Source organism: Xyrauchen texanus, chromosome 7 (genome assembly GCF_025860055.1).
Source record: "Xyrauchen texanus isolate HMW12.3.18 chromosome 7, RBS_HiC_50CHRs, whole genome shotgun sequence".
Classification (NCBI taxonomy): Eukaryota; Metazoa; Chordata; class Actinopteri; order Cypriniformes; family Catostomidae; genus Xyrauchen; species Xyrauchen texanus.
In genome coordinates, this window is record NC_068282.1 from 29460237 (window position 1) to 29485542 (window position 25306).

At 39.5% G+C, this 25306-nt stretch overlaps 1 protein-coding gene across 1 annotated transcript; it reads left to right on the forward strand.

The window, feature by feature from the left end:
- Positions 1–1220: 1220 nt before the first annotated feature.
- Positions 1221–22007, forward strand: lrrc8c (leucine rich repeat containing 8 VRAC subunit C). Its single transcript, XM_052129534.1, has 3 exons — positions 1221–1315; positions 10222–10363; positions 17856–22007. The coding sequence occupies exons 2-3, from the start codon at positions 10226–10228 to the stop codon at positions 20094–20096; spliced, it is 2379 nt and encodes a 792-aa protein (XP_051985494.1). The 5' UTR covers positions 1221–1315; positions 10222–10225; the 3' UTR covers positions 20097–22007.
- Positions 22008–25306: the final 3299 nt, after the last annotated feature.

A 25306-nucleotide genomic window follows, 5' to 3' on the forward strand; every position in this document is an offset into this window, starting at 1 on the left:
TTCTTTAAAGAAACTTATGCTTCCTTTCACAAAGGATGCATTAAATTGATAAAAATGTGAGAAATTGACTCAAGTACTGTAACGAGAGTAATTGTAATTTGTTACTTTCTACCTCTGCCTAGCCCCATATGAAATATATGTTAATAAATGGTGTTCACTGATAAAAAATTAAAAAAAAAAAGTTACAAATGTGACATACAGAACAAATATTTGACTACAAAAGTTTCAGTTTTCGTATAAACTGGTTTGGAAAAGTTTGGGATAAGGTACCGATTTTGCTGTTTCGGAAGGAAATTAGTACTTGAATTCATCAATGTGGCATTCAATTGATCTCGAAGTATACTCAGAACATTACTGAAGACTTAGGGGTGCAGGCCTTATGGGAAGAATTGCAAAGAAAAAGCCACTTTTGAAACAGAAAAACTAAAATAAAAGGTTAGAGTGGGCAAAGTAACACAGACATGGCAAGCCACATATATGACAAGTACTACAGGAAGCATGGGGTGAAATGTCACCTGAGTATCTGGATAAACTGACAGCTAGAATGCCAAGGATCTGCAAAGCTTTCATTGCTGCATGTGGAGGATTTTCTTTTATGAGAACTCTTTGAAATAGTTTAAGTTCTGATTTTTTTTTCAAAATTGTAATTGTAAATTTTCACGTTATTAATGTCCTGACTATACATTGTGATCAGTTGAATGCCACTTTGGAGAATAAAAGAACCGATTTCTTTCCATAAGAGCAAAATTTTTACATTATCCCAAACTTTTGACCACCAGTGTATGTATCATTTCCCATTTTTAACATGTATGCTCAAATATATTAATATTATACTATATTATAGCCTTTATAAACAATATGTTTGCCATGTCAGATTCTATATGGGAAATGTTATTCTGGTTATTCCACACATTGCCTTGATAGATTGTCAGTATCAAGTATAAAAACTGAAAGAAGTTTAAACATAATTGTCCTAAGAGTGACGCAAAGGAAATTGTTTTATTTTGAAAGTTAAAATGGAGGGGCTGTGGATGATATGCCTCCGGGAGTTCCTAACAATGAGGTGCTTGTGGGTCATGGACAGATGTAGCACCACATAAAAATAAGCGTATATTCCGAACGGAAAGTGAGAAAGGCGTATCTGCGAACGCCATTGTCTATCATTTTGAATCATGTATTGAAGACCCCGCCCAGGCAGCTCAGCCTATTGCAGATGGAGTGAAGAACTGCGCAAGTGCCGCAACCGCAAGGACATGCTACCAACCTCTATGATCATCGGCTGTAGACGGAGAACGCTACCCAGATCAATTTAAGGGTGAGTCAAACCTGGGTCCTTTTGCCTTAGCTTGTCTCTGTTTTGAGATCAAACGTTGCAGTTATGCCTGTTGAGTTATCTTATCTGAATGACGAAATAGCTGGATGTTGTTGAAACGCGTTAGGGACACGGTTTAACTTTTCAGACCCCATCAAATAGGGCAACGTGGTACAGGTATTGTTCCAAATTGTTCCAAGAGGTGCGAATATGTTGAACTTACTCAAACATTAAGGGACGAAAGAAAAATGATGACAATCAAAGAGTCTATGAATAGTTCTAAGAATATGTGCGTCAATGAAAGGTTCTTGGAATGTTTTTATGTGATGTTTTGTGTGCCTGTTTATGGAATCCCACATTGCTCTCTATTTAAAATGTCTGTCTCTTGTGAGAATTAAATCAAACGATAGAATTTAGAATAAAATTTAAATTGCACGAGGGGATGCATATTTGTCTTTTATTTATTTTTGTCCACTAGCCTGCTCTTGTGAAAGCGAAACAACATGCCTGTTTATTTTTCGTAATTATCAATAGAGGAAATCGGCTGCATACATCATTATGAAACACTGGATTCCGTGAGCATGTTTTTAGTGAGATGTCGGAGCTCTTCATCCTGTTGACTGGATGTAATTCAGACGTGCGGTGTTTTTTTTTTTTTTTTCTTCCCTTCGTTTTCCACAGCTCTATATTAGAATCACCCCATTTCCTGGCAGGAAGAGCTGCTCAAGGAGATGGTACAGCTTTCTATTGAGCTGAGTTTAGTACTTAGAGCAATTAGATTAACTGGTCTGTATCAATGTGCAAACAACTTCCATCCCTTCTTACAGTGCTTATTTCTGTTTATCAGATCTCATTTGATTTGTCTACAAAGTCTGCCAGCATCGGTTATGGAATGTCTAATCACTGGAAAAATGGCAGCATTTAGCCATACGAAAAGTAATGGATTTTTAGCCTTTTAGAATTGATTCATAAAGACCATAATACTATCTTGTTCGTCCTGTGAGTGTTAGATAGTTTTGTATGGCCTGTACATGCAAGCCATTATGAGTACTATATCTTGTAACAAAATCGGACAGAAATCCAGATTCTCCAGATACTTGAACTGCTGCAGCTGTTCACAGATGTCCACATATTTTGCACTGCCTGAAGTAGCCTGCCTGTTGAAGCATGTTGAATATACAACAAAGGTCTTTTACCCCTGGTTTTCTTTTTTGTCACGTTTGGGGTTGCATATGCTTTGTACAGTAGCAAATGGTACTTTTACACAGACTTTACTCATGCAGATGGTTCTTTTGTGTTAGACTACTGACTTTTTTTCTTTTGGATGAAAGGTTAAACAGTGGATTGGTGAATGAGTATGTTTTAACAAGATTGTTTATATTTACTATGATGTAAGCAGTGAAGCACCATTGAACCCTTAACATTTTCAGGAAGTACAACACAACTTGGGAATTTACAGTCAGATGAGCTCAGGTCTGTCTGCTTAATTTGCTGACCAGTTTGTGATTAATAAGCTACTTGCATTGTACACTTTCCTGTATTAACCCTGACAGCTGACAGCCACAGTCACCATTCAATTTCATTGTATGGAAAACAAAAATTAATTTGAATGTTGAATGAGGCCAACATTCTGCCTAACATATCTTGTGATCCATGGACAAAAAAAAAACTTTTGTCTGGAATAATAACATGAGGGTGAGTAAATGATTAAAGCATTTTCATTTCAGGTTGATCTGTTTTTTTGACGAGAGTGAATAATTTACCCTACGTTCCAGATGGGATAATTCAGCTTCTGAAGGGCACTTTGAAGGGAGAACAACCAGGGCTGCCATGTTAAAGGATTGTTCCAAACTGAAGTGCTCATAAATGGCTTCTTTGAAGAGCCCTTCGGAATGAACACTTCTGTAGGGTTCAACTGATGGACACTTCACTGCCAAGCGGATCAAAATCGGACCATACATCATAATGGAATGTAAATTTTAACCAGCTGCACCTCTAAACATACTCTGGTTCTATAAACAAAAACACAGGACATTCTTTCAACTCTGTAGTTTATAAAAGCCTTTAAAGGGATAGTTCACACAAAAATTCTCACATCATTCACTCACCCTCATGCCATCCCAGATGTTAATGACTTTGTTTCTTCTGCTGAACGGAAGATTTTTTTTAGATGAATTTCTCTGCTCTGTAGGTCTTCACAATGCAAGTGAATGTTGGCAATCGAAAAATCAATATAGCAATATAAAAATAATATATATGACTCAAGTGGTTAATCTGTCTTTAGAAGTGATATGATAAGTGTGGGTGAGAAACAAATAAACATTTATGTCCTTTTTTTTACTGTAAATCTCCACTATCACTTTCACATTCTGAAAGTAAAAGATTTATAGGAAAAATTATTTAAATATTGATCTGTTTCTCACCCAAGGTGATTGCATCACTTCAGAAGACGTATATTAAACCCATTTTTTGAGTCTTATGGATTACTTTTATGCTGCATTTATGTGATTTTTTTTTTTTTTGGAGCTTCAAATGTCTGGCAACAATTCACTTGCATTGAAAGGACTTACAGAGCTGAGATATTCTTTGAGAAATATTTGTGGTCAACATAAGAAAGTCATACACATCTGGGATGACATGAGGGTGAACTATCCCTTAAATTATGAATATAATATTTTTATATAATATAATATTCTGGCTTTCTGTTTTTAAAACTGACTGTTGCTTATTTTACTGTAAATTTGCTTGATTTGTTAATTCTAATAAAGGATTTGAAATAAAAAGTATAAATTGTGTCAGTTTATTTATCTTATAATAGTTGACTTGTTAATTTTCTTTTTATAAAAACAAAAACCTATTTATATATGAAGCTTACATTTCTTTATAAAGTTTAAGAGTTTAAAATCATTGTTATTTTGGTTTGCTTTCCAAAAGTAGTTAATAATTAGTAATAATAATTTCTAGGTAACTAATTCAAAATCAAATCAAATCAAAAATCAAATCACTTTATTGTCACACTACCATGTACACAAGTGCAACAGTAGGTGAAATTCTTGTTTGCAGTTCCGAGCAACATAGCAGTCATGACAGTGACGAGACATATACCAATTACAATAAACAACATACTTACACAAAACAATTTACATATCAAATGTACACATACTTACACAAAACAATTTACAAATCAGATGTACACATACTTACACAACACAATAATTATATACAATGCAGAATATAGAACAGAATATACAATACAATACAATAAGTGGGAGTATATGAAATATATATGTGTATATATATATATATATAGCAGTTATATTGAGGAGAATATGTTGACAGTCCAGTGTGAGATTATAGCTGAATAAAGTGCAGTGCTAATTATTGATCCTGATAGATCAAGAGTTCAACAGTCTGATTGCTTGGGGAAAAAGCTATCATGTACTCGGCTGGTGCGGGTCCTGATGCTGCGATACCGCCTGCCTGATGGTAGCAGTGAGAACAGCCCATGACTTGGGTGACTGGAGTCTCTGATGATCCTCCGAGCTTTTTTCACACACGCCTGGTGTATATGTCCTGGAGGGAGGAAGCTCACCTCCGATGATGTTCCTGGCAGTTCGCACCACCCTTTGCAGGGCTTTGCAGTTGTGCTGCGGTGCTATTGCCGTACCAGGCGGTGATGCAGCCAGTCAGGATGCTCTCTACAGTGCTGGTGTAGAACCGTGTGAGGATGTGGTGGTTCATTCCAAACTTCCTCAGCCGTCTCAGGAAGAAGAGGCGCTGGTGAGCCTTCTTCACAACGGCCTCAGTGTGGACCGGACCATGTGAGTTCCTCAGTAATGTGGACACCGAGGAACTTGAAGCTGCTGACTCTCTCCACCGGTGCTCCATTGATGGTGATGGGGCTGTGTTCTCCGTCTTTCTTCCTGAAGTCCACAACAAGCTCCTTGGTTTTACTGACGTTGAGGGAGAGGTTGTGCTCCTGACACCAGCGTGTCAGAGTGTGCACCTCCTCTCTGTAGGCTCTTTCATCATTGTCAGTGATCAGACCTACCACCGTCGTATCGTCAGCAAACTTAATGATGGCATTGGAGCTATGTGTTGCCACACAGTCATGTGTGTACAGGGAATACAGGAGTGGGCTGAGAACACAGCCCTGCGGGGCTCCAGTGTTGAGGGTCAGTGATGAGGAGGTGTTGCTGCCCATTCTAACCACCTGACGTCTGCCTGACAGGAAATCCAGGATCCAGCTGCACAGCGAGCTGTTTAAGCCCAGAGCCCGGAGTTTCTCATCAAGCTTGGAGGGCACTATGGTGTTGAATGCTGAGCTGTAGTCTACAAACAGCATTCTCACATATGTGTTCCATTTTTCCAGGTGGGAGAGAGCAGTGTGTATTGTAGATGCAATGGCATCATCAGTGGAGCGGTTGTTGCGGTAGGCAAACTGCAATGGGTCCAAAGAGGGGGCAGAACAGAGCAGATGTGATCTCTGATTAACCTCTCGAAGCATTTGCTGATGATGGGGGTCAGAGCAACAGGACGCCAGTCATTTAAGCATGTGATTATAGCTTGCTTCGGTACAGGCACAATGGTTGATGTTTTGAAGCATGTGGGGACTACAGACAGGGAGAGGGACAGATTGAAAATGTCCGTAAAAACACCAGCCAGTTGATTCGCGCGACGCTCTGATGACGCGGCCCGGAATGCCGTCTGGACCCGCGGCTTTACGGATGTTCACCCGTCGGAATGATCGGGTTACATCCACAACAGAGACGGAGAGTGAATCAACCTCTGTAGCGTCAGTCGCGAGTGCACTCTCCGCGAGGGCGGTGTTACTGTCCTCAAAACGAGCATAAAATGTATTAAGTTCGTCCGGGAGAGATGCAGCGGTGTTCATGGCGGAGACTTTATTCCGCTTGTAGTCCGTGATTGTGTTAATTCCTGCCACATACTTCTGGAGTCAGTGGTGTTGAACTGACTTTCAAGTTTGTGCCTGTACTGGCGCTTAGCTGCACTGATAGTGTTACGGAGGGCATAACTGGCTTGTTTACGCTCCTCCGTGTTAGGAGAATTAAAGCGGAGGTCCGCGCAGTGAGTGCCGCGCTAACATCGCCGTTAACCCATGGTTTCTGGTTGGGGTATATCCAGTATAGTTTTGGTCGGAACAACGTCCTCACGCACTTCCTGATGAAACACGCTACGCTGTCAGCGTAAACCTCGATGTCGTCATCAGAGGCGGACCGAACATCTCCCAGTCCGCGTGATCAAAACAGTCTTGTAGCGCAGAGTCTGATTGGTCCGACCAGCACTGGATCGTTCTGAGGGTGGGTGCTTCCTGTTTCAGTTTCTGCCTGTAAGCGGGCAGAAGCAGAACGGAAGAATGGTCCGATTTGCCAAATGGGGGCGGGGAGGGATTTGTAGCCTTCCGGAAGGGAGAGTAACAATGATCCAAAACCCGGTCCCCTCGTGTGTTGAACTTTATGTGTTGGTGGTATTTTGGGGCGATTGCTTTGAAGTTGGCTTTGTTAAAGTCCCCGGCAACAATGAACGCAGCCTCAGGGTGCGCGGTTTCCTGCTCACTTATACACCCATACAGTTCCCTGAGTGCCCGGTCTGTGTCGACTTGCGGGGGATGTACACAGCTGTGATGATAACCGCTGTGAATTCCCTCGGCAGCCAGAATGGTCGACACAGAAGCATGAGATATTCCAGATCAGGAGAGCAAAAAGACTTGATGAAATGTACGTTCCTCTGATCACACCATGATTTGTTGATCATAAAACATACACCACCACCTCTGCTTTTACCAGAGAGGTCTTTCGCTCTGTCCGCTCGGTGCACGGAAAAGCCCGTGATTTCGATGGCCGAGTCTGGAATCTCCGTGAGACAGCCAGGTTTCTGTAAGGCACATAACGCAGCAGTCCCTCGCTCTCGTTGGAAAGAGATCCGCGCCTCAGCTCGCAGAGTTTGTTGTCCAGAGACTGAACATTTGCCAGTAGTATACTGGGTAGCGGGGTCGATTTGCACGACGTCTTACTCTGATGAGAACGCCGCTCGTTTTCCTCTTTTCCTTCTGCGCTTCAGCGGCCGAGCAGCACAGACAAAGGGCTCCGCCGGCGTGTTTGTAAACAGCGGGTCGGCATTAAGGAATTTGAAGTCCGGTTTTCGATGTGTGATTGTAGAACTAATGTCCAAAAGCGTTTGTCTGTCGTAAACAATAAGGCAGACAACATCCAAGACAAAAAAACAAAGAACTGTAAACAAAACAAACAATAAACCGCAGTGTTGTAACGGAGCTCGCAACGCAGCAGCCATACTCGGCGCCATCTTGAGTCCTAGGTACAACTCTTGTTTATTAGCCTTGTGTGATGGTAACAGCGGCTCTTTTGGCATTGATAGATGATGTTGAAGTGCGTTCTGTTTGGTATAGTACTAACCCTTCCTTTGTGGAGTGCTCTCCATCTGTGCAGGCTTTTAAGGATCAACAAACAGGTTCCTCTTATTTTTTTTAATGACTGCTGCAAAGTGAGGCCAATAATTCAAGGGCTTAATAATTAATAAGATCAGTGGAATATGCATTGTGCATGATTTCATGAAAGAGGTGCAGCTTAAAAGAGATAACAAGCCCAGAGGACACCCTGTATTTGAATGGAAGAGCTGCATAGTACGTCAAACTTCAACTAATGGTGGTGTATTTAATTGTAACTACACTGCCTGGCCAAAAAAAAAAGTTGCCATTTGGATTTAAATAAGCAGATACTTAAGAGCCTATGATTGGATGATTATTGTAGTGATTAATATGTATAAGCTGGCAGGAATTCTTTTAACAGATGCAGTGTGTAGCTTCTCTTTTTTTTTTTTTTTTTTTTTTTTCTCTCTCCCCAATTGTTTGGAATTCTGTGCATGACACCGCAGAGACTCACAACATGTGGAGGCTCATGCTACTCTCCACGATCCACGCACAACTTACCATGTGCCCCATTGAGAGCGAGAACCACTAAATTGCGACCACCAGGAGGTTACTCCATGTGACTCTACCGCTCCTTAGGAACCGGGCCAATTTGGTTGATTAGGAGAACTGACTGGAGTCACTCAGCAGACCCTGGATTCAAACTCGCGACTCCAGGGGTGGTAGTCAGCGTCAATACTCGCTGAGCTACCCAAGCCCCAGCTTCTAATTTTTTTAAACAACCATGTCAGAAGACCTATCTTGTGGTCATGGAAAAGATGTGTTTCAGAAGGGGCAAATTATTGAAGCAACAAAAACAACTAAGGAGATTGCTGCAATCACAGGAATTGGGTTAAGAACTGTCCAACACATTATTAAACCCTGGGAGGATAGTGGTGAACTGACAGCTTCATGGAAAAAATGTGGTTGGAAAAAAATCTTGAATGATCATGATCAGAAATCACTAAAACGCTTGGTCATGTTGTAAAAAATCAACAGTACAACTCATGGATATGTTTAATAGTGAAAGTAAAAGCATTTTCACAAGCACGATGTTACGAGAACTTACAGGATTGGGACTTAACAGCTGTATGCCACAAGAAAGCCACTTGTTAGTGATGCTAATCAGAAAAAAATCACTTCAGTTTGCTAGGGAGCATAAAGATTGGAATGTGGAGCAATGGAAAAGGGCATGTGGTCTAATGAGTCCAGATTTAGCCTATTCCAAAGCGATGCGCACGTCAGGGTAAGAAGGGAAGCACATGAAGCGATGCACCCGTCATGCATGGTGCCCACTGTACAAGCCTCTGGAGACAATGTTATGATCAAGGGTTGCTTCAATTGGTCAGGTCTAGGCTTCGCAACATTATGCAGCAATATGCAAAAAAAATGAAGTTAGCTGACTACCTGAATGTACTGAATGAACAGGTTATCCAATTGTAAGGGGGGTACAAGGGAAAGGAGGTGGCAAGAACCGGCTTAACAATATAAATAATATTTAATTAAATAAAAAAACATATATGGCAGCTGCCCATAAATCTTTGTCTCCTGTTGCCTTTATCCCTCGCTAGCCTCATCAGGCTGACTGGGGTCCGTCATTCCGTCCGGCCCCGCCCTCCATTTTATGGAGTGGTTTGACTCTCCCATCATCAATACAAGATCTTGGGCAAAAATTCCTCTGGATGGAAATAAATGTTGTGACATTGCTTAATGTTGTCAACAATGCCACAACGAATGCATGCCATAATAAAAGCTAAAGGCAGTCCAATGAAATATTCGAGTATCCAACTTTTTTTTTGGGCCAGGTATTGTTCTATAACACATGAGTCAAACCACAGTTTCTTTATGACAGTGTTGTCTTGGTGCTTTTATGATGACCTACGTTCTTATCCAGAGTGTCTTTTAGTATTCATGAATTCAAATTGAAATTTATCATAGCAACTTACTTGTATTGATATCCCAGTAAAAGGTAAACATACCTTACCAGTAGATATTCAATTATTACCAGATATAACATGGTGATCTTTGGATAGCTTAGTGGTATAAAGTGTCACACCATGATTTGCAAATGTAATTTTTCTAATACAGAAAAAAGACAAATATGCTGCTCCTTTGCAAAGAAAGACTATTTGAGGGCTTAGGCCTGTTTTGTTAATATATAGTGAAACAGCGAATAACTTGTTTTAAAAAGAAATAAGAGAATAACTACAGCTAAATAAAAAAATCCTGTATTTGTGTTGCACACAATTGTGATTGTAGGGTGTCATTCCAGTAAGTATTTTAAATATCCAGAAGGATATATTTAGTATATCAGCTGTCTTTAGTGTTGATTAATAGTAATACCCAATTTCAGCAGGTCATGTTTAAATGTATAAATAAAAAAAACTGTATTGGTCTGTGTATCATGCTGTATTCTGAATAATTCATAGTTTAAAATTCTTTATTGCTCATTGTGTCTTTACAGGAGCATGATTCCAGTGACAGAATTCAGGCAGTTCACGGAACAGCAACCAGCGTTCCGGGTTCTGAAGCCATGGTGGGATGTATTCACAGACTACCTCTCCGTGGTCATGCTCATGATTGGTGTATTTGGGTGCACTCTGCAGGTAAATATTACACTTCTTTTCCAGTGTGTTGTTACCATTGCTCCACAGTAAAGAAAGTGCACAGATTTCTACAGACCTTGTATGGACTTGCAAAATGAACTAAATATCACAAGAACACTACTACCTTTTAAGGCTAATTAAAAGACAAAACACATAGTCTTCCTTGATCAACAACAACGGAATAATGACTTCACAACATAAATGGATTTCCACGGCCTTCTCTTTGAATGAACCACCCACTGTTGGGTGGTGCATACTAAATAAAGAAGTGGGAGTTTGTTAACGGAAAAGAAGCTAAATTACAGTCACCCTACACGAAACAATTACACCTCCTCTTCATGGCTGGCCCTTCTATAAACACGCAATTGCTCCTTTCTATACTTGGCCTCATAAATTAGTGGGTGGAGCTTCAAGCAGCATAGTTGACCTTCAGTTCAAATTCCTGTAGTTGATCCTGATTATTTTTAGTTTCAACAAATTACTTTAACAGGAACTCATTTTTAGGGTGGGAATATCCCCCACTCTCCCTGGAGGTGTGCATCAAAGAATGTCACATTTGTATAATGTATTGCAATTTGTAAATTGTGACTAGATGTTCTTGATGATCCCAGTGAAGGCAGTAATAATTGCCCTAATTAATTTTACTGAAATCATTGCACAGTCCCTTGGTTCTGAGAAAGGGATAAACACTCTCTTCTTTGCTAAAAGGCCATGTTTAACTGGGGGCACTTTAAGTGGCCATTTTGTGCATAATGCACATTTTATTAGCCACTTGGGGCTACTGCGCCTTACATCCATTTTACCACTGAGATGCCGTGAACCATGTACAGAGCTGCTGATTCTTCCTTACTCAGCAGTCAGACTGTTGTGCTCGGCCATACTAGAGTGCTCTGTAGAGGCCTCATAGTTCTCTTTCCCTCTCTCTTTAGCTGATAGCTCATTACATTTCCAGAGTGAGCCTAAGCATGCACACAAACCACATGGTAATTACCAGACAAACTAAAACGGTTTCACAGGATAATGGGGGAAGGTACAAAACTTGCTTTCTATAGTGTTTTTGGAGTTGGTGTGTTCTTAATAAATATTAACGCACAGTTTCCTGTTAATGCAGAGGAAAATGTGTCTCCCTCTTGAGTTCCACTGACCAGTGTAATGATCTCTCATTTCCTGTCTAAGTCACAACACTGATGTCAGAGTACCGGAATAGTAATCTCTAAAGAGATGCTCCTCCTATGAGATAATGTTACACTGATCCAGGCAATGTAACAGTGGAGTGAGATGTAACACCGTGCAAAAAATGTCTCATTTACTCTATTTTAGATTCAACAGAGATTTGAGGTTTATGCTGGGGCTTTGGAATTACCTGAAAATAAATGTTATCAGCTTGGCTCATGAATATTAAAGGTGATGTAATGCTAAGATTATGCATTTATCTATCATGAATTGTGTATATACTGTCTCATTAAGGCCCATTTTTATTTTTATTTTACAGTTGTAGATGTTGTAATTCACTGTACTGCTTGGCAGATATAGATCATTTTGTCTGGATTTATGTTAAATGTTGTGCTGTAGTTTTTTTGAAAAAATCTCATTTCATTTTATTCATCTGTATTGTGTGTAATAACTAATATTACACACAATAAATGCTAATAAACCTGACTTTCACTTTGCTTAGAAGTCTGTAGCTGTGTCCGAAATCGCTCCCTATCCACTATATAGTGCACTATTTTGGGTGTCGGAGTTTACAGCACTGATCTATAATATAGAACTGGATTGCTGATGATGTCATAATTGAAGCCACTACACCACCATTGCTATTCCCAAACATTTCAGTGTGCCTAATGACTTAAAGATACACTCAGCGATTCCTGAGAAACACTGTTGATAGCAAGCTCAACTACCAAACCACACCACTCCCATCAGTGCTCCTTTGGAAGCACTGGCCCCCAAATTCAGTAAGTTGCTGCTGCATAGAAGACAAGATGGTTTTACGCACACCAGCTTCAGACACTCGCACCTCTCCTGCTACTAAATCTAACATCACAACAAGAGCATATATGGGTTCTGTGAAACATAGCAAAATTTAAGTTACCCACCTATTGAGAAGAAAAAGAGCAACTTCTGCATCCATTTTCAAGCCTTTTACCTCTCGGAGGTCTCTCCACTGCTGAAAAGTCTTGTAGATGTTAATGCGACTCATAATCCTTAGTTTTTAGTTTTTTTTTTTTGTCTGATCTTTTTCTCTTTGTCTGTTTCTTGGCCATTTGTCCTCCTTGGAGTTTAGAAAGTCCACATCATTCAGATTTGCCATTGCTCTTCTAATGAATTTCCCTCTCGCTCTGCCCCCACCCCCCATCCTGTGCACGTGCAAGTACCACCACCTGTTGCTGATTGGCTGGAGTAGTGTTGTTAGGATTGGTCCGATCCACTTTGTTTTTGTCCTTTTACAGAGCCATGGCTGTGTTAAAATTTTGTTTGACTTTAAGAATTGTATTACTTTCTTCTTCTGAACAAAAATTTTTTTTAGGAGAATATCTCTAAATATGTGACTCCAGAGCTCCCAAAAGGAGAAAAGGTCAGCATAAAATACACAAGACTCCATGGGTTTAATCAATGACCACGTTTACATGCACTTAAGAATGCAGTTTATTCCAGGATTTTTGCAGAAAACGGCATTCTGAAATGTCATAGTAAGAGAACGTGATTTTCCTTACGTTAAGGGATGCTTAAGGGATTAAGAGAAAGCGGGTGTAAAGGGATTAATGGAAGAGAGTAGGCAAGAACCGGTTTGACAATATAAATAATAGTTTAATATAAAACTCAACCAAAAAGACAAACACACACACAGGTGTCGACTTCGGTCGGCCCTTATCCTTCTCGATGGCTAATTAGCCTTATTATGGGCTGGGTATGTGGAATCATGACCTGGCCCCACCCTCAGCCCTGCCACATTCCTTCCTCATTCTCTTAGGCCGGGGAGCCCACGGAATGACGTACCCCACCTCACACCCCCCCACCTGTCATCCCCGTCTACCTGGATGAGGGAGGGGACAAGGGGAGGGAAACAAAAAAAGTGTGGCACCTACATGTCGTAATGGCGATCGTGCCAAATTAACAAAACATTTTTAAAAATAGAGGGAAAGGCTAAGACGGAGCAGCAGTGGGAGAGAGAGGAGAGGGGGAGAGAGGGAAAAAAAAAGCTGGTTCTCCGATACGCCGTAGCTTGGTCCTCGGCCACTCCTCCACCCACTAATTTGATGACAGCAGCACCTCCAAAGGCAGATCGGAGGCAGTCTTCCAGCCCCTGGCGGACGGAACGCCCCGCCGCGTTCTCAGGAAACAGAAGGGGTCTCCCCTGCCCCTGGCAGCGGTTCTCCCACTCCAGGCGGTCAGCCGGGAGCACCTCCCCATTCGCGGTCGGCAGTCGTCATGACCGTGCCACGTTTAACAGCTGGTAAGGGTTTCCCCCCGCCCCTGGCAGCAGCGCTGACCACTCCAGGCAGTCGGCTAGGAGCCCCTGGTCCCTTCACAGTCTGCAGCCGTTCGTCCTCTCTCAGGCTCCTCTGTCCCCCGGCAGATGGCCGCGGCTGCACCTTTGGGGTGGATGGTAGTGGCAAGGACTCTACTATGCCGCATCCCTCCTCCTTCCCAGGTTTTGGCACCAGTGTAAAGGGATTAATGGAAAGGATGAGGCGAGAACCAGCTTGACAATATAAATAATATTTTTATATAAAACTCAACACACAGGTGACAAACAGACAAACACACACAGGTGTCGGACAGCTGTCCGTAAATCTCACTCGCTGTCGCTCTGCTATCTTCGGTCGGCCCTTATCCCTCTCGAGGGCTAATTAGACTGATTAGGGGCCGGGTGTGCAGAATCACGACACGCCTAGATTTCTCCTGAGGAAAGCTGCTTATTTGGCCATGTGAACACATAAGCAGCATTCTTACAGGGTTTTAAGGAGTGCGCATGTGTGTGGAACAGACCAGAGAACAAATGTCATAGGATGGAGTCCAACAAGAAGTCAACCAAACATTTCTGGGAGTACAGTGAGAAAAGCACACTTAAAACTATACACCACTATAAAATATCAACCTATTTACAGTATAAACACCACTGTAAATGTATATGCACTCATACATTAGAGGGAAATCCCTCTATTGATGCGAAATTCTGCTGCAGGTTGCGACAGAAACATATAAACAAATACAGCAACAACTCTGGAATATCTGGAAATAAAGCAAAGCAACCGTGAATAAAATAGTGAAGTCTTCCTCGGATACCATGTTTGTTATTAACACAAGCGTAAAGGGGAAATTACGTTGATGTGGAGAGAACTGCTTGCTGACCGGCGCTTATACGGTGCATATAAACCACAACACTGCTTTCTCACAATACGCAATATGCCAATTTCTGGTATCCATGTAAATTTAGTCTGTGTACAATCCTGTTGGTTTAGGGTGAGAACAGAACAAAATATAACTCCTCCATCTCCTTGGCGGTCACAATTTGAAACTTGATTACACTTGCTAGTGCTCTGCGCATGCGTCAGACGCTAGGAAGTGTAATCAAACTGAAATTATGATGGTGCCTAGAGGCTGCAATGACAAGGCGTACAGTGAAAAAGAAGTAACATATTTGGTCTGTTCTCATCAAACAAATGTTAGAATTTAAGTGAACAGACAACTACAGTCATGGACTGATTATATTATCCCTCATCACTAATGTTTGAAGACTGTCTATGTTTCACGTTATTTCTAAAGACTGTTTTACCTTATTAGAGAACTACTTGGAGTGAAATAAACCTCAATTATATAGCGAGGTTCCTTTATGTTAAAGGACAGATTAGAAATTTTTTGATGATCAAATTTAGCCTGTCCAAGAATACTGTATTTGACTAACTTGGTTTACACAAAATCCACAATAATCGCTGTGCCAAGATACTTTGATAAACAAATTAAGTCGTATGCTATTTAAAAAAAATTGACAACCCTTACTATAGCTGTGATAACGCAGCTGAAAACTGTATGAGTTTTCTCTAAATTCCACTGACACTATTTTAGAGAGTGCATGGTCTAAACAATTAAAAATTCCTTACCTGTCCAACAAAAAGAAGCAACATCAGCATCACTAAGGTTTTATTTTGTCATCAGATCTTTCCACCTTTTGTGTATGCCGTACTGATGTTTACTATCGTTTTTTGCCTTTGCAGGCTTTCTGTCTTCAGACCATTTTCGTTTCTTCAGCAGTACAGCCACTGAATCTCCAGTTGTCTCCTGCTAAAGCACAATTATAATATGTTCCATTACGTTCTTTTCGCTCTTCACATCACCAAACAACACCGTTCTAAGCAAAGCCAAGCATGTCTACATAGGCGGCAGCCAATGAGCGTGTGGCCACCGTTACAAGCGCAAGGGTTTTCTTTGCCGTTTAGTGAAATAGTAAACTATTATGAGTACAGTCTTCAACTCATGTGCGTGTACACCATTCCAATCACTCTTCACAAAAAACAATTAATTCGTTATTGTGTAAAACTTTTTAAATTAGCCCTAAATTACTATATGACCTTTAAAAAGCCAGAGCGAGTTATGTTTATCAATATCAAATGGTACACTTCTAACAAACTTCAGTGGTGGACGGATCAGCTGAATGTAAACAAGTTCACTGAGGTAAGATACAAACAGACATTTTCAAAGATATTAAATGCGAACCTCAAAGTGTTCGTTCTGAGTTACGTTTTTTTTTTTTTACATTTTCATCCTAAAGTGCCTTTTTCTCGCTGTCACTTGTCTGGGGGTATCCCTTTCTATCAAAGACCCGACACAGGCGCGCAGAGAGGTATAGAGACAAAAATTAAACTGGCATGCTAGGTTAATGTTTTATTTATTTATTTTTTATATTGGCTAATGCACACTGAATGTATGACTACCGTTAGCACTTCCCGGTCTGATTTTTATGGACCCTCCGGTGGAAAGTACGTGTCGTCACTCGTCACCATATAACAACCAAATATGATGGCTTTTCTTGCTAACATTACAGCTTGTGAATGCTCTACTATTGGTGAATGCTCTGTTGACTGTTGATTTTTATTTTGCCTTTTAATGCCAAGTAATTTCTTCACTAATTCACTGAGGTGATATTATTGTTAAATCAAGACTGCGGACAGTGGAAATAATTTGGAGGATGAAAATATTCAGTTTATCACATTCAGGTAACATCCGTCTAATCAATGGATGTTATGTTATTAATAACTTTAGTTCAATATTGTAGTCTCATGAGGGCACTATGCACACATGGTCATCTCTTTGCTCACTTGTTTTGTTCAATTCTTGCTGATATAGTGCACTCACTGACATCCACTACATAGGAAATAGTTACCGAGGGATTGACTGCGTGATTTCGGACATGGCTTGTGATAAAAACAAATTTAAAAAACGGCGCTGGCCATGATACATAACCGCTTACTGCTTGAGCTTTCTTTTTGTACTTTATCGAAGCAACCGGTTGGCAGAGGCTTCTGTTAGGTTTTAAAGACATCTTTTTATGTAAAATTGTTGTAAAGCCCTTGGGTTTATGTATTTTCCCTCCGTTGTGCCTCAGGTGTTTGGAGAATTGTGTAAAAGATTCACACTTGGAAAAACACTTGCATATTAAAAGAACAGTCAAATAAAAATGAAAATTATTTAAAAAAAAATTGTCAGCTTTCATGTCCTTTTTTTTTTGTGGAACACGAGATAATTTCTATTTAAAATTCCTTTATTGGATACAGTATTTCTGAAAATTGGACTGAAGGCAGACAAATTATTTATACATTTTTCCAATTTACAATGCCTCAAATATTATACAGTATAATAATTATACAGGCAGCTTGCAAACATTATACCCATTTATTTTTGTGCCATAAGATATCTTTGTCAGGAGCAGACCGAAATTTTAGTTGTTATTCATGGACCGTCTGCTGCAGCTGTCAAATCTCATTCTCCATTCTGTATTTAAACTGGCATGGTGTGTTGTGTTATGTCACGTGAGAACCAATGCTGTTTTGGTGTCAGTGACATTGTTGAATATTAACACATTCATGAATGAGATTTCAGAGCTTTGGCAAGTGGATAATTATCATAAATTGAATTTCATACTGTTCCTCACAAGATTTTTGTATGGCTTTTGAAGACTTTGAGTATAGCACACAAGATGTACAGTATGGACTTTTTTCCAACTTTTTTGGAGCCTGACAACTGTTGCGACAATAAGCTGCTGTTGTACGGAGAAGAGCTGTGTGAAAAGTCTTCAAAATGTCTTGTTTATTCCAGAGAAAAAATTATAGCTCGTGTAAGAGGGGGAGTAATGTTTTTTTAATTGATTTTTCTATTTTTTATTTTTTGGGTGAACTATTCCTTAAAGGTAATTTGAATAACAAGACTTGGACAAAGCCTTGGTATGTCTTGATTTTATTTGTTGATGTTGATAGCTACACTCTTGTCTTTTCAGGTAATGCAAAACAAAATCATATGCCTTCCTCAACGGTCATTCTCAAATCAGACAGAGCTGATGAGCACACCTGTTCCCTCATCACCTGTATCCTCAGTGCCTGTGGTGCGTGAGCTGAAAGGACTGAAGACAAACTTGGATATTCAGCAGTATAGCTACATAAACCAAATGTGCTACGAAAAGGCTCTTCATTGGTATGCCAAGTATTTCCCATACCTGGTTCTCATACATACCCTAATTTTCATGGTGTGCAGCAATTTCTGGTTTAAGTTTCCTGGCTCCAGCTCCAAAATTGAGCACTTTATATCCATACTGGGCAAGTGTTTTGACTCTCCTTGGACTACAAGAGCTCTGTCAGAGGTATCGGGGGAGAATCCTGAAGAGAAGGACAACAAAAAGAACAGTGCCAGTAGGTCAAACCTTGATGCTCCAATTGGTGAGAGCAACCTAGAGAAGACTCCATCTCTCAGATCCATTCCTGAAAAAATTGTTGTGGACAAGCCAGCAGCCAGTGTCCTTGACAAGAAGGCGGGAGAGCAAGCCAAGGCCTTATTTGAAAAGGTTAAGAAATTCCGCCTGCATGTGGAGGAGGGTGATATATTATATGTAATGTATGTCCGTCAGACTGTCGTGAAAGTGCTCAAGTTTATCCTTATAATTGCTTACAACAGTGCTCTGGTGTCAAAGGTTCGGTTTACTGTTAGATGTACTGTGGACATAGAGGACATGACAGGTTATCGGCACTTCTATTGCAATCATACTATGGCCCACTTGTTCTCTAAGCTCTCCTACTGTTATTTGTGTTTTGTTATTGTTTATGGATTGACGTGTCTTTATACATCCTACTGGTTGTTCTATCGTTCTCTGAAGGAATACTCTTTTGAATATGTAAGGCAAGAAACTGGAATTGATGACATCCCAGATGTGAAGAATGACTTTGCTTTCATGTTACACATGATTGATCAGTATGATCCCCTTTACTCCAAGAGGTTTGCTGTATTTCTGTCAGAGGTCAGTGAAAATAAGCTTAAACAGCTTAATCTCAACCATGAGTGGACAGCTGACAAGCTTCGGCAGAAGCTGCAGACCAATAGTAATAACAGGCTGGAACTTCAGCTCTTCATGCTCTCTGGTCTTCCAGATACCATCTTTGAGGTGACAGAGCTGCAGTCTTTGAAGCTCGAGATCATTAATAATGTTACCATACCCGCATCAATTGCCCAGCTGGAGGATCTCCAGGAGCTTTCACTTTACCAGTGCTCGCTCAAGATCCACAACACAGCCACATCGTTCCTCAAGGAGAACTTGAAGGTGTTGCGAGTGAAGTTTGATGACTTCCGTGAACTTCCACAGTGGTTGTATGTGTTGCGAAACTTGGAAGAACTCCATTTGATTGGCTCTTTGTGTTCTGATGCATCAAAGAATATAACCCTAGACTCTCTACGAGAGCTCAAGGCACTAAAGACCCTGACACTCAAGAGCAACTTCAGCAAGATCCCTCAGTCTATTGTGGATGTGGCCAGCCATCTACAGCGTCTCTGTATTTGCAATGATGGCACCAAGCTCGTCATGCTAAACAACCTTAAAAAGATGGTGAATCTTGTAGAACTTGAGTTGGTGCATTGTGACCTGGAACGCATACCACATGGCATTTTCAGCCTTACTAATCTGCAGACATTGGACCTGAAGGAGAACAATCTACGCTCCATTGAAGAGATTGTCAGCTTTCAGCACCTCCGTAAGCTGACTTGTCTGAAGCTTTGGCACAATTCCATCACTTTTATTCCTGAACACATAAAAAAACTCAGCAGCTTGGAGCGGCTCCACTTCAGCCACAACAAGATCGAAATCCTGCCTTCCCACTTGTTCCTCTGCACCAAACTGCGCTACCTCGACCTTTCCAACAATGACATCCGTTTTATCCCACCAGAGATCGGCGTTCTCCAGAGCCTTCAATACTTCTCTGTTAGTTGTAACAAACTTGAAAATATTCCAGATGAACTCTTCTTCTGTAAGAAGCTGAAAACTCTGAAGCTTGGCAGAAACACACTGTCTGTCCTCTCACCAAAGATTTCTTACCTAAGTGTACTGTCTCACTTGGAGTTAAAGGGTAATCACTTTGAGGTCTTGCCAGCCGAGCTTGGCTGTTGCCGTACCTTAAAGCAGAGTGGACTTGTGGTAGAAGATGTGCTGTATGAGACGCTGCCTTCAGACATCAGGGAACAAATGCAAGAAGAGTGATTTTCCAATGGTTTGCTTTAATGTCAAATGTTTAAAACTGACTCCTAAACAGACAACACTCCCAAGTGTTCCATCCTGTAGTGTGTATTGTGCAATTTCATGTTTAGAGTTGTAAACATACTTACAGGCCTTTTATGCATAAAAGTTTGATATATTTAGGGATGAACACCTTTTAATGCCTTACATTGTTTATTATGAAAAACAAGTAGTCAGGTAAAATATACAAATTTAAAACTGATTATCTTAAATTTGTAGGAACCTTTTTTTATTATTTAAGCAACCAAAGATGCATTTATTTACAGGCAGTGGGAGGTATGGCATTTTCATTGTATGTTTTCACTGCTTATGACTGACATTTGCTTTTCATAACCCATTATGCTTTTACAGGTCAAGTACTGTACAAAATGTTTTGCACTGGAAATTTCAGTATTCGAATTTGCACTGGAAATTTCAACACTCCTTTATTTTACTTTTCATTGTTTATATAGGACTTTGCAAGGGTTTATTGAAGTACCTGTGATAGGAAAGCATACAGTGCATTTAATAATTTATGCTAGTGGTTTGTACAATGTTTTTTTTTTCCATATTTACTCTTAAGAATTGTAAAGCTTTTGGAAAACAGGGAGAGTAGAAGCCTTATAATGCATGTGATCTCAGGTAGATTTAACTGTTTTTGTTTTTATCACTGTTAAACGTTAAACTGTTTTGGGAGCTGTTGACAGTGGATTATTGGTAGATAAAGAGAGCTGCATCATATAACTCTTGTGAACATGTTATTTAAGCTTCAGCTAGTAAGCAACACATAAAATGGGTCTTTATTCACCCAGTAATTGAATATTCACCTGTTAATTACTTGGACTTTGCTTCTGGAGTGTAAGACAGTCCAGATATAGTCTTTATTTGTTCCAGACATGATCTCTATTGCCTTAAACTATTTTTATATTATATACATTTTTCTCCAGCTGCTTTTATCATGTCATTTGTAAGTAATATTCAACAATACACTATAATAGAGGATTTGGATTATTCACCATATTAAATTAGGCAATATTAATATGTCTTCCATTGTATGCTGTAGTTGTTTATATTTTATGTAAATTGAAAGAAAAAAAGTTAAAATCATATACACACACACAGATGATCTGATCTTGCCTTGTGGGAGGTGACTCATTTCATGTATTGAGATCAGCATGTCTTCTGTCTGTACAGATTGCTTGTCACACTCCCCTATTATAAACAAATACCACTGAATCAGTGCTTCACCTCTGTGTTACCATTGTTTTGGAAGTCATATAACTTTACCTGCTTTTAGAAGGTTAAGGCTGATTACTTGAAATAAGCAAATCATCAGGCTTTTGTTGTGTGTTTTGCCTTATTTTATTATTATTATTATTGTTTTAAAATGTATTATTAAATTATACATCCACATAAATGGTTGAGCTTTAGAACATGAGTCTGTTTGACAGTAGGCCTGTCTTGGGTTAAGGAGTTTGGGCTTTCAGTTTGGTCTTGTGTCTGTGTATTAAAGGTAAAAATTGTGTGGATGCCAAAGCATTTCATATGGACACAGTATTTTTTTGTTTGTTTTGTTATTGGTATACTATGAAGGCTGTTGTAATTCTTATCATTAAAGGGGTCATGACATGGGTTTTTTTTATTGTATTATTATGTTCCCTTAGGTGCAATTATAGTATTAATATATTTTTTTTTAAGAAAAACTTTTAAAATCTAGTGATTTATGACCTTTTCCCACCCTGTTTCTCATCCTCTGATTCAAACAGTCTGTTTTGGGGGCGTTTTCCATTTAAGACTTCAGTGTTAACGCCCACTGTTATGATTGGCTAACGCCAGTGCCTATGTATCAATTATTGACGCCTCCAGCCAGAACAATATGCAAGTAAACTAAGTAAAAACACTGTGATTATTCATAATGAATGAAATTGCGCTTTAAAAAGTAGTTTAAAGTTTAAAATAGATTACTTACAGTTTATGCCGTCGTTGTTCCCAGAATAGTCGGCACGGACTTATCTTTGAGCAACAGTTTTCTGGCAAAGCCAGCATCATATTGAGATTTGTTCTCAAAACAGTCATCCTTAAAATGTACAGAACAAACGCTTAAGTTAACACTGCCGTGACTGGGACGTCCGCAAAAAATAAACTGCATCCATTTTTCCCTGACGCCTGGATCTTTCGGTAGCTTATTCAGAGGTTTTGTTTGACCACAGCCAGGAACAGCACATCTGTGTGGCATCGTAATTTTCCTGTGCACAAGTAGTCTCTGTCAGAGCTCGCTGTCCATCGACTGAACACTTGTGAGGCGACGGCGATACGTAAATGAGCGTGAGTTGTCTTGGCGCTTAAAGCGTATGTTATCTTGTGCTGGAGGCGGTCATATGCAAACGCTGGTACGTCACTTCTAACCGTCACGTCACTTCTAACCATGAATCCAGAACGAGCTGTATTTTGAGCTTGATTAAATAAATGATTCGTTTAGAATGGGGAGGATGTCTTAAAATATTAAACTTGCAGGACGTTTTAATGATACAAAGACCTCTTATATACCAAAAGATCAAGGCAAATTTGGTTTCTCATGTCATGACCCCTTTAAAGTGCTGACATATTATAGTGTAACCATATGCCTTTATTTTCTTCTTTGTATTTTTTGCATTCTGCCAAAGTGTTTAAATTTGTAAAAGGGCATAAATAAAATGCGTTCTTTTTATTTTGTATCTGGTGTTGCATTCAGTTAATGTTTTGAATTTCTCCAAGTAGAATTATGTCACCCAGGTGGCAGTATTGTGCAGTAAATTACTCGGCAATATGCATTTTTAATGGCTTCTGTGTGTATGGAAGCATAACAATGATAATAAGAATAAATACTTATTATGTGTAAAGCAACACAGTTGAAAGGGTACTGCATTAGCAAAGATGGAAATGTGTGTGCGAGAGAGAAAGACAGGCTTTCTCATTCAAAGATGTGCGACAGGTGCACAAGTGTGGTGAGAGATTGCCTCTGATTATAAACTGCCTCTAACATGGTAAACGCCCAGGGCTGAGGCTTACATTTGTCTCTCATCACATATCATGCAACAGCACCAATTAGGGGTCAGAGTATTTGATTAGTGACATGATCAGCTGTGAGGAGTATGAATAATAATAGATAAAACATGGCCTGGCATACAGTAAAAAGCCAACAAGGAGCACACGTGCACAGCTTTAGTCCCTTTAAATGCATTACCTCTGCCTTGGGTCTGCTTTTATAAAGAATAAGGTACATTTAAGATAAAAATTTAAATGCCCACCAGGAAAAGACTGATGTTGGTACCATTAAAAGGAGAATGCACAGGGATCTCTTCGATCTCCTGTACAACATGAAGTCCAACTAGTCTTTAACCACCCCCCCCCCCTTAAACTCTATACGCTATATCTAACTATCATATATATAACTATCACTTCTGCATTTATGTTACTTAAAATAACAAAATAAATATATTTGTGATGAATATTAGCACTGGGGTACAAATATTTATATAAAAATGAAAGTCCTTCACATAGCACATAAATCAAATGAAAGCTCTCTGGCTGTACAGTTAATTGTGTTGCCCTAATACCACATTTCGAAAGATTTTTAAAAGAATCACAAATTGAAATATGGTATATATATTTATGTTCCAATAACTGCTGCTGTGAGCCCCAAATCGCTCTGCTCTTACCTTAGGAAATCCTCAAAAGAATTTGCAATATTCTCTTGTCTGTGACTTGCTTTGCTGAATCTTATAATTTTATATCTTAGATGTCCAGAACAAAATATGCCATCCAGAATGAAAAGCATACAAAACAAATAATCAGAAAATATGTTTTCGACTATTGATGATACAATTATTAAAAAATTGTATCACCGCAAAAGATTGAGCTTCTAGTCCACTCAGAGGCTAAGATATTCAATGAAACAACAAGGGTGGTGCTTGAACTGAAAATTAGACTGAATGTCTACGGACGAGTGCTTCTGTGAGGACTAAAATGCATTATAGTGCCACCTACATTTCGATCTGTATATTGTGATGGAAGGGGATAGAGAAAACAAAGTATTTTTTCTAGTGCTTTCTGCCACATAGTGGAATAAAATGAGACTTTTCAAAGTGAGGCTGAGCGAACAGAACCAGAATTACAGTTTTTTGGGCGGTTCTCCAAAGAATTTGACCAACTATGTGCATTTTGTCCAAAGTATGTGTGAATGGTGAGATTTAAAAAATGTGTGTTTATGAATAAAGCGGAATTGCTGCCTTAAAATTATCATACTGAAACACAACACCATTTTAAGATCCATGGCAGGCAATGTAATTATTTCCACCCTAAAAAAAATAGTTCCACAATCTTTTGTCAAGAAGATGTGTTTGCCTGATCACTTGTCCTGCACTTTGTATGCAAGAGTGTACACATGCTTTGTGTGTATTTACTCACAAAAACATTACAGTATACCTGTTACAGTGTATTTAGCTCATAAACATTAAGCTTTTACATGCAGGCAGAGTTTCAAGGAATTCCATAACTTTCTGTGGAATTCACACCCACATGGACTGAATGTAGTGTGGCTAACTTATTACTAGTTGGAGCTTTAACTAAAATGGCCTTGTCACTGTTACACAATTTTACAGAGTAAGTTACAAGAACTGAAGTTGCTAACAAAGTAATACAATGTTGAAATACATTTTTAAAACAAAACTAATATATTTTTATTGATTGTGGTATCAGATTAATTCATCCAAAAAAAAAAAAAAAAATGGATCATCATTTATACAATTAAATGTTGTTACAAAGCTGTATGACTTTCTTCCGTGGAGTACAAAAAGAGACATTTGAAATGATGTACTGATTGTCCTTTTCTATGCAGTTACAATGAATGGTGACTAAAGTTTTGACACTTTGAAACGGATGGGAAAGTATCATAAATGTGGTCCATATGACTTGTTTGCTATATTCCCAAGCCATATGATAGCTATGTGTGAGAAACAGACTGATATGTAGTTGTTATTCCTTTATCGAATTCTTAACCCGAGATCCGCTGTTACTGAATGGAGGCAGTGAGTTGAATGGATAAGTCCGATTTGTGAAATAATCATTCAGACTGGATCAACCGATAGATTGGTAGATCAACCAGTGGTGCTTCTAGCTTGTATGGCGCCCTGGGCCATTCTGCACTTATTAATTTT